This window comes from Salmo trutta, chromosome 3 (assembly GCF_901001165.1).
Source record: "Salmo trutta chromosome 3, fSalTru1.1, whole genome shotgun sequence".
In the NCBI taxonomy this organism is placed as follows: domain Eukaryota; kingdom Metazoa; phylum Chordata; class Actinopteri; order Salmoniformes; family Salmonidae; genus Salmo; species Salmo trutta.
This window is the reverse complement of record NC_042959.1, coordinates 70,659,110-70,677,139: the sequence shown is the minus strand read 5'-3', so window position 1 is coordinate 70,677,139 and position 18,030 is coordinate 70,659,110. Positions and strand designations below refer to the sequence as shown.

The 18,030-nt window shown below is 47.6% G+C and overlaps 1 protein-coding gene across 1 annotated transcript in view; it reads left to right on the top strand.

Annotated features, from left to right (window-relative positions):
- Positions 1-7,006, top strand: part of LOC115186595 (SH2 domain-containing adapter protein E) — a 13,014-nt gene extending 6,008 nt beyond the window's left edge. Inside the window, exons 3-6 of the mRNA XM_029746187.1 lie at positions 1-24; positions 169-493; positions 5,731-5,850; positions 6,107-7,006. The exon at positions 1-24 is cut by the window's left edge and continues 225 nt beyond it. Coding sequence (XP_029602047.1) covers positions 1-24; positions 169-493; positions 5,731-5,850; positions 6,107-6,299 — 662 coding nt within the window. The 3' untranslated portion in view covers positions 6,300-7,006. The remainder of the gene's footprint in view (positions 25-168; positions 494-5,730; positions 5,851-6,106) is intronic.
- The last annotated feature ends 11,024 nt before the right edge of the window (positions 7,007-18,030 follow it).

Genomic DNA, 18,030 nt, shown 5'->3' with positions numbered 1-18,030 from the left:
AGGACATCGTCAGAGCACTGACAGGTAGATATATGTTTTACAGAGGGAGGGAGGTAAAGGGAGGGAAGGAGGGAGGTAGAGAGAGGGAAGGAGAGGGAACATATTGGATACAACAATGATACACAAACATACACAGTTCTCTCTCTCTCTGTCTCTCTGTCTCTCCAGCCCAGTTTAAGAAGGGAATGAGCAGTTTGCCCCCTAAAGAGGAAGCTCCTCCACTCATCAGACAGCAGACTCTCAGTCATCAGCAGACCCTCAGACAGAAGACCTGGACCAAAAAAGTTCTCGTACCCTCTCCCTCCTCCCCTACTTCCCCCATTCTCAAACTCTCTCCTCCCTCACCTCTCTCTCATTCCTCTCCCCCCTCTCCCACCTCTTACTCTTCTCCCACTCCCAAACTTGCCCCATCCACTTCTCCTCCCTCCACCACCTCCACACCCAACGCAGAGACAGCCAAAGTGGACCCCACCCTGCCCCTGGAGAAACAGAGGTAAGGGAAGAGGAGAGGGAGAAGGGAGAGGCTGGATGGGGGGGATTGAGATACACTATATATACAGCAGTATGTGGACACCCATTCAAATTAGTGGATTCGGCTATTTCAGCCACACCTGTTGCTGACAGCTGTATACATTTGAGCACAAAGCCATGCAATCTCCATATAGACAAACATTGGCAGTAGAATGGCTTACTCAGTTACTTTCAACATGGCACTGTCATCAAATAAAATAAAATGCTATTGGTCACATACACATATTTAGCAGATGTTATTGCATGTGTAGTGAAATGCTTGTGTTCCTAGCTCCAATAGTGCAGTAGTATCTAACAATTCACAACAATACACACAAATCTAATAGTAAAGAATGGGATTGATAAAAATACTGCTCAAAAAAATAAAGGGAACACTTAAACAACACATCCTAGATCTGATTGAAAGAAATAATCTTATTAAATATTTTTGTCTTTACATAGTTGAATGTGCTGACAACAAAATCACACAAAAATAATCAATGGAAATCCAATTTATCAACCCATGGAGGTCTGGATTTGGAGTCACACTCAAAATTAAAGTGGAAAACCACACTACAGGCTGATCCAACTTTGATGTAATGTCCTTAAAACAAGTCAAAATGAGGCTCAGTAGTGGGTGTGGCCTCCACGTGCCTGTATGACCTCCCTACAACGCCTGGGCATGCTCCTGATGAGGTGGCGGATGGTCTCCTGAGGGATCTCCTCCCAGACCTGGACTAAAGCATCCGCCAACTCCTGGACAGTCTGTGGTGCAACGTGGCGTTGGTGGATGGAGCGAGACATGATGTCCCAGATGTGCTCAATTGGATTCAGGTCTGGGGAACGGGCAGGCCAGTCCATAGCATCAATGCCTTCCTCTTGCAGGAACTGCTGACACACTCCAGCCACATGAGGTCTAGCATTGTCTTGCATTAGGAGGAACCCAGGGCCAACCGCACCAGAATATGGTCTCACAAGGGGTCTGAGGATCTCATCTCGGTACCTAATGGCAGTCAGGCTACCTCTGGCGAGCACATGGAGGGCTGTGCGGCCCCCCAAAGAAATGCCACCCACACACCATGACTGACCCACTGCCAAACCGGTCATGCTGGAGGATGTTGCAGGCAGCAGAACGTTCTCCACGGCGTCTCCAGACTGTCACGTCTGTCACATGTGCTCAGTGTGAACCTGCTTTCATCTGTGAAGAGCACAGGGCGCCAGTGGCGAATTTGCCAATCTTGGTGTTCTCTGGCAAATGCCAAACGTCCTGCACGGTGTTGGGCTGTAAGCACAACCCCCACCTGTGGACGTCGGGCCCTCATACCACCCTCATGGAGTCTGTTTCTGACCGTTTGAGCAGACACATGCACATTTGTGGCCTGCTGGAGGTCATTTTGCAGGCTCATCCTTGCACAAAGGCGGAGGTAGCGGTCCTGCTGCTGGGTTGTTGCCCTCCTACGGCCCCTCCACGTCTCCTGATGTACTGGCCTGTCTCCTGGTAGCACCTCCATGCTCTGGACACTACGCTGACAGACACAGCAAACCTTCTTGCCATAGCTCGCATTGATGTGCCATCCTGGATGAGCTGCACTACCTGAGCCACTTGTGTGGGTTGTAGACTCCGTCTCATGCTACCACTAGAGTGAAAGCACCGCCAGCATTCAAAAGTGACCAAAACATCAGCCAGGAAGCATAGGAACTGAGAAGTGGTCTGTGGTCCCCACCTGGATAACCACTCCTTTATTGGGGGTGTCTTGCTAATTGCCTATAATTTCCACCTGTTGTCTATTCCATTTGCACAACAGCATGTGACATTTATTATCAATCAGTGTTGCTTCCTAAGTGGACAGTTTGATTTCACAGAAGTGTGATTAACTTGGAGTTACATTGTGTTGTTTAAGTGTTCCCTTTATTTTTTTGAGCAGTGTATATAAATATTAGGACGAGCAATGTCGGAGTGGCATTGACTAAAATACAATAGAATACAGTATCTAGAGATGAGGAAAGCAGTATGTCAACATTATTAAAGTGACTAGTGTTCCATTATTAATGTGACCAGTGATTCCATGTACATAGGGCAGCAGCCTCTAAGGTGCAGGGTTGAGTAACCGGGTGGTAACCGACTAGTCATAGGATGCCACCTTTCCAACAAGTCAGTTCGTCAAATTTCTACCCTGCTACAGCTGCCCCGGTCAACTGTAAGTGCTGTTATTGTGAAGTGGAAACGTCTAGGAGCAACAACGGCTCAGTCGTGAAGTGGTAGGCCATACAAGCTGAAGTGCTGTAGGGCATAACGCCTAAAAATCATCTGTCCTCGGTTGCAACACTCACTACTGAGTTCCAAACTGCCTGTGGAAGCAACATCAGCACAAGAACGGTTTGTGGACTCTGGAGCAGTGGAAACATGTTCTCTGTAGTGATGAATCATGCTTCACCATCTGTCAGTCCAACGGACAAATCTTGGTTTGGCGGATGCCAGGAGAATGCTACCTGCCCGAATGCATAGTGCCAACTGTAAAGTTTGGTGTTGGAGGAATAATGTTCTGGGACTGTTTTTCATGGTTCGGGCTAGGCCCCTTAGTTCCAGTGAAGGGAAATCTTAACACTACAGCATACAATGACATTCTAAACGATTCTGTGCTTCCAACTTTGTGGCAACAGTTTGGGGAAGGCCCTTTCCTGTTTCAGCATGACAATGCCTGTAAGGGGGTGAGTGACTGGTTGCCGGGAAGTCAGGCGCAGGAGAGCAGAGATGGGTGATAACAGGAGAACTTTAATATACCCCCTGGCCCAAAGGCACAGGCGAGGCAGCACAAAGCACAACCACGGTAACATGAACCGGATAAACAAAACAAACAAACCTAGGCTTAAAACAAACCTAGCTCAAGCCAGCCTGTAGCGTAACATCCTACACAAAGAACAATTCCGCACACAGACATGGGGGAAACAGAGGGTAATATACATTTAGGGAATGTGAACCAGGTGTGCGGGAAAACAAGACAAAACAAATGGAAAATGAAAGGTGGAGCGGCGATGGCTAGAAGACCGGTGACGTCGACCGCCGAACGCCGCCCGAACAAGGAGAGGGACCGACTTTGGCGGAAGTCGTGACAATGCCCCTGTGCAGAAAGCGAAGTCCATACAGAAATGGTTTGTCGAGATCTGTGTGGAATATCTTGACTGGCCTGCACAGAGCCTTGACCTCAACCCCATCTAACACATTTGGGATGAATTAGAACAGCGAATGCAAGCCAGGCCTAGTTGCCCAACATCAGTGCCCGACCTCACTAATGCTCTTGTGGCTGAATGGAAGCAAGTCCCCGCAGCAATGTCCCAAAATCTAGTGGAAAGCCTTCCCAGAAGAGTAGAGATTGTTATAGCAGTAAAGGGGGGACCAACTCCATATTAATGCCCATGATTTTGGAATGAGATGTTTGACGAGCAGGTGTACACATACTGTTGGTCATGTAGTGTAGCATGATGCCGCCACCACCATGCTTGGAAATATGAAGAGTGGTACTCAGTGATGTCTTGTGTTGGATTTGCCCCAAACAAAACGCTTTGTATTCAGGACATAAAGTTCATTTCTTTGCCAAATTTCTGGCAGTTTTACTTTAGTGCCTTATTGCAAACAGGATGCATGTTTTGGAATATTTTTGTTCTGTACAGGCTTCCTTCTTTTCACTCTGCCAGGTTAGTATTGTGGACCAACTACAATGTTGTTGATCCATCCTCAGTTTTCTCTTATCACAGCCAATAAACAATGGAACTTTTTTAAAGTCACCGTTGGCATCATGGGGAAATCCCTGAGGGTTTTCCTTCCTTTCCAGCAACTGAGTTAGGAAGTACACCTGAATCTTTGTAATGACTGGGTGTATTGATACAGCATTCAAAGTGTAATTAATAACTTCGCCCTGCTCAAAGGAATATTCAATGTCTGCTTTGTTTATTTGTACCCATCTACCACTAGGTGCCCTTCTTTGTGAGTCATTGGAAAACCTCCCTGGGCTTTGTGGTTGAATCTGTGTTTGAAACTCACTGCTGTACCAAGGGACCTTACAGATAATTGTATGTGTGGGGTACAGAGATGAGTTAATCATTAAAAAACACTATTATTGCACAGAGTGAGTCCATGCAACTTATTATGTGACTTGTTAAGCAGATTTTACTCCTGAATTTATTTAGGCTTGCCATTAAAAAAAGTTGAATACTTATTGACTCAAGACATTTTGTCACGGGTGTCGTTGGGTAGAGACGACCAAAACGCAGCAGGAATGTGGATGCTCATCTTGATTATTTAATAAATAAAGTGAACACCAAAACAACAAAAAACGAAGAACGACAGAAGACAGTTTAACAGGCTATAATAACAGCAGCAGTGCTAAAGATAACTACCCACAAAATCCCCAGGTGAAAACAAGCATCTAATATATGACTCCCAATCAGGAACAACGACGTACAGCTATTCCTGATCGGGAGCCCCACAAACCACACAGAAATAGACGGACTAGAAAACCATAGAAAACCAACACTAGAACATATACTCAAACCCCAGACTACATAAACCAAACACCCCTTTAATAACACACACAACCCCAACCATACAAAACAAATCCCCTTCTGCCACGTCCTGACCAAATTATAATACAATTACTCCCTCTGCTGGTCAGGACGTGACACATTTCAGCTTTTCATGTTTTATTCATTTATTATGGGGTATTGTGTGTAGACCAGTGACACAAAATATACATTTTATACATTTTAAATTCAGGCTGTAACACAACAAAATGTGGAAAAAGTCAAAGGGTGTGAATACTTTCTGAAGGCCCTGTATTCTGTATATCGTCATAGCATATTGCTGTAGCCTGTACTTACTCCTCAGCCTGAAGTGTCCATACTTGCGCCAGTGAATACTTTACTTTTCGGTAGTCGCTGACTGGTAAGATTCTTCAGGAGAGCGGTCATGTGTGCTAGCAAAGCAAAGGTCCTGGGTTCGAGCCTCGGCGTGAAGGAAGTGGTATTTGCTAAGCAAGCATTCTCTATCTCTCCCTCCTACCCTCATCTAACTTCCCAACCCTCCCCATATTCCTCCCCCTAACCTTCATTATGACATTCATCCCCATCCATTCTACTGCTCTGAAGCTCTAAACGTTGTATGTATGTTTGTTTCTCCCTCTCTTTCCCCTCATCCCTCTCTTCTCCCCCCTCCCCCTCCTCTAGCTGGTACCATGGCAGTGTGAGTCGCCAGCAAGCAGAGGCTCAGCTCCAGCGCTGCAGGGATGCTAGCTTCCTGGTTAGAGACAGCGAATCAGGGACCAGCAAATACTCCATCGCGCTCAAGTGAGTGTGTTTGTGTGTGTGTTACACTTATCACTCTTCAGTGAGCACTCATCATTAACCCCTTTACACACCACAGACATGGAGAGTGAGCAGCATGTGTTGGAATAACTAAGCCCCTAACGATTTGCTACAGTACAGACATCCAGACTGAATCCTCTAGTTATGTAGCTATAGCTCCGCATCTCCCCGTTACTGAAGTAATATGGTTGTTTCTCCCCCCCACCCCTCTCTCTCTCTCTCTCTCTGTCTCTCTCAGGACCAGTCAGTGTTGTGTCCATATCATCGTGGCCCAGACTAAGGGCAGTAAGGGTCTGGGTTATACCCTGGACCAGAGTAGCTGTGTGTTCAACAGTATACCAGAGGTGGTGCATCACTACTGTACACACAGACTGCCCTTCACTGGAGCTGAACACATGACCCTGCAACACCCTGTCCCCAGGCCACACTGAACACACTGAACACACTGAACACACACACACACCACTGCAAAGGAGTAACAGGTCTCACCCAAACAGCCTGAGAGGTACAGTATCATCTTGAGTTTCTCCAATGCACAGCCTAGTGGTCAAACCCTCACACTGCATAGCACAGAGAATGTTTCAGGTGGGGATGTTCTGTACTATATATTATGTCATGTTTCATGTGGACCCCAGAAAGAGTGGCTGATGCTTTTGCAGCGGCTAATGGGGAGCCTGATAAATACCAAATGCGAAATGTTCAGCTAGTTAGCCTAAGTACCTGTGTGTGTCATGTGCTCTGGATAATATTAGGCCTCATTGATTTGATAGCTGTCTGTATTATCATCAGACACATACAGTATGGTGCCTGTTAGACAGCAGCATGATCTGTTTTTGATGTGAATGTATTTGCACATGTGATGGTTTCTGTAATAACCCAGGCTTGTTACTGTAATAACCCAGGCTTGTTACTGTAATAACCCAGGCTTGTTAATGTAATAACCCAGGCTTGTCACTGTAATAACCCATGCTTGTTACTGAACTAACCCAGGCTTGTTACTGCAATAACCCAGGATCTTTACTGTAATAACCCAGGCTTGTTACTGTAATAACCCAGGGTGTTACTGTAATAACCCAGACTTGTTGTACAATGTATGAAATACTGTAATGTTGACTGGAATAAAGTGAATGTGCATTTAGTTTCCTCTGTTTTTTAGATAAAGGCAATTTAATAATTATGACACACAGACACACACACAAACACACACACACACACACCCATGCACACACGCACACACACACAAACACACGTACACACAAACACACACAGACACACACATGCACACACACACACCCATGCACACACGCACAAACACACACGTACACACAAACACACACGTACACACACACAGACACACGCACACACATACACTGACGCACACAGATGCGCGCACACACACAGATCAGAACAGAAACACATATGACTTGGGTGATGATTGCCCCGTGATGAGAGTGAGAAGCTAACTACAGGATTTGTGAGCTGAGCTCCTCTTTAACCGCAGAGCCATTGACCTGGGTAGTAAATCAATTAGAGTTAGACACTACACAGGAACATACACACAGAGAGAGAGAGAGAAACACACACTTACAAATGTACACGCACACCTCACGTTTACACCATGCACACATAAGTTGAGTACACACAAAACCACTCTCATTCACATGGCAGGCTTTTTAAAAAGCCACAAACAACAATCTCCTTTTGAAAATAATAAGCTTCACCACACATGTGGCTACCAGATGAGCTAAAGGACTTCTATGCGCGCTTCGAGGCAAGCAACACTGAAGAATGCATGAGAGCACAAGCTGTTCCAGACAACAGTGTGATCACGATCTCCTTAGCCGATGTGAGTAAGACCTTTAACAGGTCCACATTCACAAGGCCGCAGGGCCAGACGGATTACCAGGATGTGTACTCAGAGCATGCGCTAACCAACTGGCATGTGTCTTCACTGTAATACCTACTGTACATGTTTCAAGCAGACCACCATTGTCCCTGTGCCCAAGAGCCATGAAGTGCTTTGAAAAGCTGGTCATGGCTCACATCAACACCATCATCACAGAAACCCTAGACCTACTCCAATAGTGATACCGCCCCAACAGATCCACAGATGATGTAATCTCACTTGCACTCCACACTGCCCTTTCCCACCTGGACAAATGTAACACCTACGTGAGAATGCTGTTCATTGACTACAGCTCAGCATTCAACACCATAGTGCCCTCAAAGCTCATCACTAAGCTAAGGGCCCTGGGACTAAACACCTCCCTCTGCAACTGGATCCTGGACTTCCTGACGGGCCGCCCCCAGGTGGTAAGGGTAGGCAACAACACATCTGCCACGCTGATCCTCAATACAGGGGCCTCTCAGGGGTGTGTGCTTAGTCCCCTCCTGGACCCCTATTGTTTTCACTATATATTTTACCTCTTGGTGATGTAATTCGGAAACATAATGTTAACTTTCACTGCTATGCGGATGATACACAGCTGTACATTTCGATGAAACACGGTGAAGCCCCAAAATTGCCCTTAATGGAAGCCTGTGTTTCAGACATAAGGAACTCAGACAAAACAGAGATGCTAGTTCTAGGTCCCAAGAAACAAAGAGACCTTCTGTTGGATCTGACAATTAATCTTGATGGTTGTATAGTCATCTGAAATAAAACTGTGTGTCACACCCTGATCAGTTTCATCTGTCCTTGTCATTGTCTCCACCCCCTCCAGGTGTCGCTTGTTATCCCTGGTGTATTTATCCCTGTGTTTCCTGTCTCTCTGTGCCAGTTCGTCTTGTATGTTCCAAGTCAACCAGCATGTTTTTCCCGTGCTCCTGCCTTTTCTATTCTCTTTTACTAGTCCTCCCAGTTTTGACCCTTGCCTGTTTTCTGGACTCTGTACTCGCCTGCCTGACCATTCTGCCTGCCCTGACCTTGAGCCTGCCTGCCACACTGTACCTCCTGGACTCGACGTCACGACCAAGGGTTCAAGGCTATCATGGAGCGAATCAGTGAGTTAGCTCATAGGCAGCCTGCCACCTCCGAGACCACCCAACCACCCAGTAATCTATCTACTATCAGTAGTGGGTTTGTACAGCCTACCCTGGCTCCCCAAGAACCCTGCTTACCTCCTCCGGAGCGATATTCTGGGGATCCTGGAACCTGCCAGGGTTTTCTTTCTCAATGCTCCCTTATTTTTGAGCTGCAGCCATCTTCGTTCCCTTCGGGAATAGCGTATATTATTACGGGAATAGCGTATATTATTACGCTAATGTCAGGCATGGCGCTTTCCTGGGCTACGGCAGATCGGGAGCAACAATCCGCCATTTGTTGTCATCTGGAGGATTTCATGGCAGAGGTGAGGAAGGTATTCAATTCTCCGGTATCCGGGAGAGAGGCGGCCAGTAAACTTTGTGAATTACGTCAAAACTCCCGTAGTGTGGCAGACTACGCGGTAGAGTGCCTGGAATCCGGAGTCTCTTTTCGATACCTTTCTTCACGGATTATCTGAGGTGGTAAAAGATGAGCTAGCAGCTCGGGAATTATCAGTGGACCTCGACTCCCTCATCTCCCTCGCCATTAGAATTGATGGACGCCTAAGGGAACGCAGGAGTGAGAGGAGGTCTGGTCTCAGGCACACTCGTTCATCCGCTATGGCTTGCTCACCTTCGAAAATCATCAACGATCACCAATGATCAATTCACCTTCATGAATCATCAACGACGGGTGAATTTCATTCTCCTGAGCCTATGCAATTGGGAAGAGCTACGTTATCGGTTGGGGAACGTTCACGTAGGCTGAGTTCAAACTGTTGTCTGTACTGTGGAGGGGCAGGACATTATATAGCTACCTGCCCTGTTAGGAAACCCTTGTCTTTGGTGCGTACAAGTACTCTGGTGAGCCATACTGGGAGTTCCCTAATTCCCATCACCCGCATACCTTTTTTTGTGCTTTTGCTGTGGGGAGACCAATCTAAGTCTCTCTGAGTGCTCATTGACTCTGGGGCTGATGAAATTTTTATGGATGCTACTATTGTTTCTGAGCTTGGTATTCCCACTCAACCTCTCTTGGGTCCCATGGATGCTAGGGCACTGGACGGCTGCTCAATAGATAGAGTCATCCATAGTATTGTGCCCGTTCAAATACAGGTTTGAGGTAACTACAGTGAGACCATACAGTTCCTCCTCATTGCATCTCCCCATGTTCCGGTTGTCTTGGGATTGTCATGGATCCAAAAACACAACCCTTTTATTGACTGGACCACGAGCTCCATCCTGGGTTGGAGCCCATTTTGCCATTCCCACTGTCTTCAAGCTGCACAGCATTCCCCGAGACGTCTTCCTCAGGACGTTAGCAAGGCTTTGGATGTTTCTGCCATTCCCACTGTCTTCAAGCTGCACAGCATTCCCCGAGACGTCTTCCTCAGGACGTTAGCAAGGCTTTGGATGTTTCTGCCATTCCCACTGTCTTCAAGCTGCACAGCATTCCCCGAGACGTCTTCCTCAGGACGTTAGCAAGGCTTTGGATGTTTCTGCCATTCCCACTGAATACCATGACCTCCTGGAAGTTTTCAGTAAGGCACGTGCTACTTCCCTTCCCCCACACCGTCCTTATGATTGTGCCATTGATCTTCTCCCAGGCACTACACCACCCCGGGGTCGGCTATATTCTCTATCCAAGGCTATGGAGGAGTACATAGAGGAGTCTCTGGCTACTGGGGCCGTCCGTCCGTCTGCATCTCCTGCCGACGCAGGGTTTTTCTTTGTGAAGAAGAAGGACAAGACCCTGTGTCCGTGCATTGACTACTGGGGACTGAATGACATTACGGTTAAAAATTGGTACCCCCTACCACTCCTCTCCTTGGCTTTTGAACCTCTCCAGGGGGCCACTATTTTTTCCAAGCTGGACCTTCGGAATGCCTACCACCTGGTTCGGATACGCGAAGGGGATGTGTGGAAAACAGCCTTCACCACAGCCAGCGGACATTGAGAGGACCAGGTCATGCCATTTGGTCTCACCAGTGGGGGCCACTGTTTTCCAGGCTTTGGTAAATGATGTGCTCCGGGACATGATAAACCATTTTGTGTTTGTCTACCTTGACGACATTTTGTTTTTTTCCCGGTCGGCCCAAGAACATGTTCTTCATGTCAGGCAGGTCCTTCAACGCCTCCTGGAGAACCAATTGTTCGTGAAAGCCGCTCTACAATTGCCATTCTGAGATATGTCATTGCTGAAGGTCATGTCCAGATGGATCCTAGAAAAGTGAAAGCAGTGGTAGATTGGCCTCAACCTATGTCCAGGGTGCAGTTGCAATGATTCCTAGGCTTTGTTAACTTCTACCGCCATTTCATTCGGGGTTACAGCAGCCTGGCAGCCCCCCTCTTGGCACACACCTCCGCCAAAGTACCGTTCACATGGTCTCCAGCTGTCAACAAAGCCTGTGTGGACCTGAAGCATCGGTTCACAACAGCACCCATCCTCATCCATCCGGACCCATCTCATCAATTTTTGTTAGAGGTTGATGCTTCTGATATTGGAGTGGGGGCCATCATGTCCCAGTGATCTGCCCAGGACCAAAAGCTTCATCCCTGTGCATTCCTGTCCCATCGTCTCAATCCTGCAGAGAGGAACTATGACGTAGGCAACCGAGAACTCCTGCCGGTCAAGATGGCGTTGGAAGAGTGGAGGCACTGGGTGGAAGGAGCAGAACAGCCATTCTTGGTCTGGACCGACCATAAGAATTTGGAATGTCTCTGTAGAGCCAAGCGCCTTAAGTCCAGGCAGGCTCGGTGGGCTCTCTTATTTACTAGATTCAACTTCACCATTTCCTACCGCCTTCTTCACCACGCTGTCTGTGTGGGTGGACCATTTCAATTTGTCTGTGATGTGTACGCCGAGGAACTTAAAACTTTCCACCCTCTCCAATACTGTCCCGTCAATGTGGATAGGGGGCTGCTCCCTCTGCTGTTTCCTGAAGTCCACGATCATATCCTTTGTTTTGTTGACATTGAGTGTGAGGTTATTTTCCTGACACCACACTCCGAGGGCCCTCACCTCCTCCCTGTAGGCCGTCTCGTCGTTGTTGGTAATCAAGCCTGCCACTGTAGTGTCGTCTGCAAACTTGATGATTGAGTTGGAGGCGTGCATGGCCACGCAGTCGTGGGTGAACAGGGAGTATAGGAGAGGGCTGAGAACGCACCCTTGTGGGGCCCCAGTGTTGAGGATCAGCGGGGTGGAGATGTTGTTACCTACCCTCACCACCTGGGGGCGGCCCGTCAGGTTGTCCAGGACCCAGTTGCACAGGGCGGGGTTGAGACCCAGGGTATCGAGCTTAATGACGGGTTTGGAGGGTACTATGGTGTTAAATGCTGAGCTGTAATCGATGAACAGCATTCTTACATAGGTATTCCTCTAGTCCAGATGGGTTAGGGCAGCATGCAGTGTGATTGCGATTGCGTCGTCTGTGGACCTATTGGGGCGGTAAGCAAATTGGAGTGGGTCTAGGGTGTCAGGTAGGTTGAAGGTGATATGGTCCTTGACTAGTCTCTCAAAGCACTTCATGATGACGGAAGTGAGTGCTATGGGGCGGTAGTCCTTTAGCTCAGTTACCTTAGCTTTCTTGGGAACAGTAACAATGGTGGCCCTCTTGAAGCATGTGGGAACAGCAGACTGGGATAAGGATTGATTGAATATGTCCGTAAACACACCAGCCAGCTGGTCTGCCCATGCTCTGAGGACGCGGCCGGGGATGCCATCTGGGCCTGCAGCCTTGCGAGGGTTAACACGTTTAAATGTTTTACTCACGTTGGCTGCAGTGAAGGAGAGCCCGCAGGTTTTGGTAGCGGGCCATGTCAGTGGCACTGTATTGTCCTCAAAGCAAGCAAAGAAGTTGTTTAGTCTGTCTGGGAGCAAGACATCGTGGTCCGCAACGGGGCTGGTTTTTCTTTTGTAGTCCGTGATTGACTGTAGACCCTGCCACATACCTCTCGTGTCTGAGCCGTTGAATTGCGACTCCACTTTGTCTCTATACTGACACTTAGCTTGTTTGATTGCCTTGCGGAGGGAATAGCTACGCTGTTTGTATTCGGTCATGTTTCCGGTCACCTTGACCTGATTAAAAGCAGTGGTTCGTGCTTTCAGTTTTGCGTGAATGCAGCCATCAATCCACAGTTTCTGGTTGGGGAATGTTTTAATAGACGCTGTGGGTACAACATCACCGATGCACTTGCTAATAAACTCGCTCACCGAATCAGCGTATTCATCAATGTTGTTGTTCAACGTTATGCGGAACATATCCCAGTCCACGTGATCGAAGCAATCTTGAAGCATGGAATCCGATTGGTTGGACCAGCGTTGAACAGACCTGAGCGCAGGTGCTTCCTGGTTAGTTTCTGTCTATTGGCTGGGAGCAACAAAATGGAGTCGTGGTCAGCTTTTCCGAAAGGAGGGCGGGTGAGGGCCTTATATGCATCGCGGAAGTTAGAATAACAATGATCCAGGGTTTTGCCAGCCCGGGTTGCGCAATCGATATGCTGATAGAATTTAGGGAGCCTTGTTTTCAGATTAGCCTTGTTAAAATCCCCAGCTACAATAAATGTAGCCTCAGGATATGTGGTTTCCAGTTTACATAGAGTCGATTGAAGTTCTTTCAGGGCCGTCGATGTGTCTGCATGGGGGGGAATATACACGACTGTGATTATGATCGAAGAGAATTCTCTTGGTAGATAATGCGATCAGCATTTGATTGTGAGGAAGTCAGTTGAACAAAAGGACTTAAGTTCCTGTATGTTGTTATGATCACACCACGTCTCGTTAATCATAAGGCATACACCCCCACCCTTCTTCTTACCAGAGAGATGCTTGTTTCTGTCGGCGCAATGCGTGAAGAAACCAGGTGGCTGTACCTACTCCGATAGCGTGTCTTGAATGAGCCATGTTTCCGTGAAACAAAGAACATTACAGTCTCTGATGTCTCTCTGGAAGGCAACCTTTGCTCGGATTTCGTCTACCTTGTTGTCAAGAGACTGGACATTGGCGAGTAGTATGCTCGGGAGCGGTGCGCGATGTGCCCGTCTACTGAGCCTGACCAGAAGACCGCTCCATCTGCCACTTCTACGGAGCCGTTGTTTTGGGTCGCCAGCTGGGATCCGATCCATTGTCCTGGGTGGTGGGCCAAACAGAGGATCCGCTTCTGGAAAGTCGTATTCCTGGTCGTAATGTTGGTGAGTTGACGTTGCTCTTATATCCAATAGTTCCTCCCGACTGTATGTAATAAAACCTAAGATTTCCTGGGGTAACAATGTAAGAAATAATACATAAAAAAAGGAAATACTGCATAGTTTCCTAGGAACGCGAAGCGAGGCGGCCATCTCTGTCGGCGGCGGAGATAGATAGATATCCCTCTAGTGGTGTGGGAGCTGTGCTTTGGCAAAGTGGGTGGGGTTATATCCTGCCTGGTTGGCCTGGTTGGCCCTGTCTGGGGGTATCGTCGGACGGGGCCACAGTGTCTCCCGACCTCTCCTGTCTCAGCCTCCAGTATTTATGCTGCAATAGTTTATGTGTCGGGGGGCTAGGGTCAGTCTGTTATATCTGGAGTGTTTCTCCTGTCTTATTCGGTGTCCTGTGTGAATTTAAGTATGCTCCCTCTAATTTCTCTCTCTCCCTCCCTGGGACCATGCCTCAGGATTACCTGGCCTGATGACTCCTTGCTGTCCCCAGTTTCAACTGTTCTGCCTGCGGCTATGGAACCCTGACCTGTTCACCGAACGTGCTACCTTGTCCCGGACCTGCTGTTTTTCGACTCTCTCTCTCTATCACACCTGCTGTCTCTAACTCTGAATGATCAGCTATGAAAAGCCAACTGACATTTACTCCTGAGGTGCTGACCTGTTGCACCCTCTACAACCACTGTGATTATTATTATTATTTGACCTTGCTGGTCATCTATGAACATTTGAACATCTTGGCCATGTTCTGTTATAATCTCCACCCGGCACAGCCAGAAGAGGACTGGCCACCCCTCAGAGCCTGGTTCCTCTCTAGGTTTCTTCCTAGGTTCCTGCCTTTCTAGGGAGTTTTTCCTAGCCACTGTGCTTCTACATTTGCATAGCTTGCTGTTTGGCGTTTTAGGCTGGGATCCTGTACAGCACTTTGTGAAATCGGCTGATGTAAAAAGGGCTTTATAAATACATTTGATTGATTGATTGTTCACCCACGACTGTGTGGCCAAGCATGACTCCAATACCATCATTAAGTTTGCAGACAACACAATGGTAGATCTGATTAATGACAACAAAGAGACAGCCTATAGGGAGGAGGTCAGAGTCCTGGCAGTCTGGTGCCAGGACAACAACCTCTCCCTCAACGTGATCAAGACAAAGGAGCTGATCGTGGACAACAGGAAAAGGAGGGCCGAGCGCACCCCCATTCACATTGACGGGGCTGTATTGGAGAAGGTCGAGAGCTTCAAGTTTCTTGGTGTCCACATCAACAACAAACTATCATGGTCCAAACACACCAAGACAGTAGTGAAGAGGGCACGACAAAGTCTATTCCACCTCAGGAGACTGAAAAGATTTGGCACGGGTCCTCAGATCCTCAAACAGTTCTACAGCTACACCATCGAGAGCACCCCTGTATATAGCTTCGTTATTGTTATTTTATTGTTACTCTTTTTTTTTTTTTTACTTTCGTTTATTTAGTAAATATTTTCTTAACTCTTATTTTTCTTAAAACTGCATTGTTGGGTAAGGGCTTGTAAGTAAGCATTTCACAAATACCTTTTGTATTCGGGGCATGTGGCAAATAAAATTTGATTGGATTTTATGTTAATATGATTATTGTGTGTGTTCTGTGTGTGTATGGGAGGATATGGCTGGCTTCCTCACTTCAGTGTGTGACACTGCGTATGTGTTTGTGTGTTATTGTGTGTTATTGTGTGTGTATATGTCACTGAGTGTGTCAGAATTTTTCTGCTAGATAAGGGATTACCAGGTTGCCATGGTGATTAGTGAGTGAGATAAGGCCATCTCTATTGGGAGGAGAAAGAAGGGGGGGAGGGAGACAGAGAGAGGGAGGGAAGAGAGATGGAGACGGAGGGAAGAGAGACAGAAAGGGAGAGACGGAGACAGAGAGGGAGAGACGGAGGCAGAGTGAGGGAGGGAAGAGAGACAGAGAGAGATAGTGAGGGAGGGAGGGGACTGGAGGGAGAGAGAGAGAGAGAGACTGCAACATAAAAAGAGCTATGAATAACGGTGAATTAGCGTGGCCGTACACATAGCTCCCTGTTTGTGAATGAAGAGCAGTGAGATGGAAGTCAGAGGAGAAACAGAAATAAAGTCATTTACTGGCCCTCTGACCCTCCTGCCATAGCTACACTCCCCAAAACACTTCCTGTGACAGACCCGCTCTGCACAACCAACACCATCCGTCCTCTTTTCTTCCCTCCCTTTCTCTCTCTCCCTCCGTCTGTCTCCCTCTTCCGTTCCTCGATGGTCTCTCATTTAGAGAGCTATATATAGGTCACAGTGAGCTAGAGGCAGAGGAGATGGACGTACAACCGCCGCTGTGTCCGTCTGTCAGTCCATTGGTCAGTCTGTCGCACACTCACCCACACATCCATCCACCCTTCCATAACTCAATCCATCCGTCCATTGGTTTGTCTGTATGTCTAGCTGATGGTGATAGAGTTTGCTGGCTGTGTGAACACATGCACGTGTTCTATACATCCAGCACTGCATACATTAACCCTAGCACAATCAGTCAGTCCCTACACCGCCACAACATCTGAACCTGTTGAGTTGATAGTGCAGCAGTCAGATCTGAATATGTGACAGTCAAGCAGTGTCACTCACACAACAGAATGCAGCAGGCAATGTCTGCAGTCGAAGGAGAGAGGATGACGACGGGGGGGGGGACTAAGGGACAGAGAGAAGGAGGAAGCGTAAGGGAGTGTGAGGGGAAGACAAGCACTCATGGGGGTCCCAGCTTCTAAATAATTCAGAGAGAGACTCTAAGCACTCAGTACAGAGGAGGAGCACTGTCAGGTCAACTCATTCAGAGCAGAGAGAGAGAGAGAGCGAGAGAGAGAGAGAGAGGAGGGTGGAGAGAGACATGTGGGGGAGAGAGGGAAAGGGGAAAGAGAGATGGGGGAGAGGGAGGAGGTTGGAGGGTGGAGAGAGAGATCGGGGAGAGATGAGAGGGGGAGAAGTCGGGAGAGAGTGGGAGTGGGGAGAGAGAGGTGGGGAAGAGATGAGAGGGGGAGAGGTGGGGGAAAGAGAGAAGCGGTAGAGAGGAGAGAAAGAGTGGGGGGAGAGGAAGAGAGAGATAGACGGGTGCAAGAGAGAGTACAGATGGAGTACATAGCGAGTACAGAGAGAGTACAGAGAGTACAGAGAGAGAGTAGAGAGTACAGAGAGAATACAGAGAGAGTACATAGCGAGTACAGAGAGAGTACAAAGAGAGAGTACAGAGTACAGAGAGAGTACATAGAGAGTACAGAGTACAGAGAGAATACAGAGAGAGTACAGAAAGAATACAGAGAGAGAGTACAGAGAGAGTACAGAGAGAGTACAGAGAGAGTACAGAGAGAATACAGAGGCAGTACATAGAGAGTACAGAGAGAGTACAGAGTACAGAGAGAATACAGAGAGAGTACATAGAGAGTACAGAGAGAGAGTACAGAGTACAGAGACGATACAGAGAGAGTGCATAGATTGTACAGAGAGAGTACAGAGAGAGAGTACAGAGAGAATACAGAGAGAGTACATAGAGAGTACAGAGATAGTGCGGAGAGACTACATAGAGAGAGTACAGAGAGAGAGAGTACAGAGAGAGAGTACAGAGAGAGAGTACAGAGAGAGAGTACAGAGAGAGAGGGTACATAGAGAGTACAGAGAGAGAGAGAGTACAGAGAGAGAGAGAGTACAGAGAGAGAGAGAGAGAGAGAGAGAGAGTACAGAGTACAGAGAGAGAATACAGAGAGAGTACAGAGAGAGAGTACAGAGAGAGAGTGGAAGGAAAAGGATCTCACTGTGAAAGTGATTGTGTGTGAATGTGTTTTAGTGTGACTTTGTTTTTGTGTGTTGTGTTAGATATGAAAATAGAAGTAGAATGAAAGAGAAACAGGTCGTTTTCCTCTCCTCCCTCGCTGTTCTCTTTTTGTCACCACG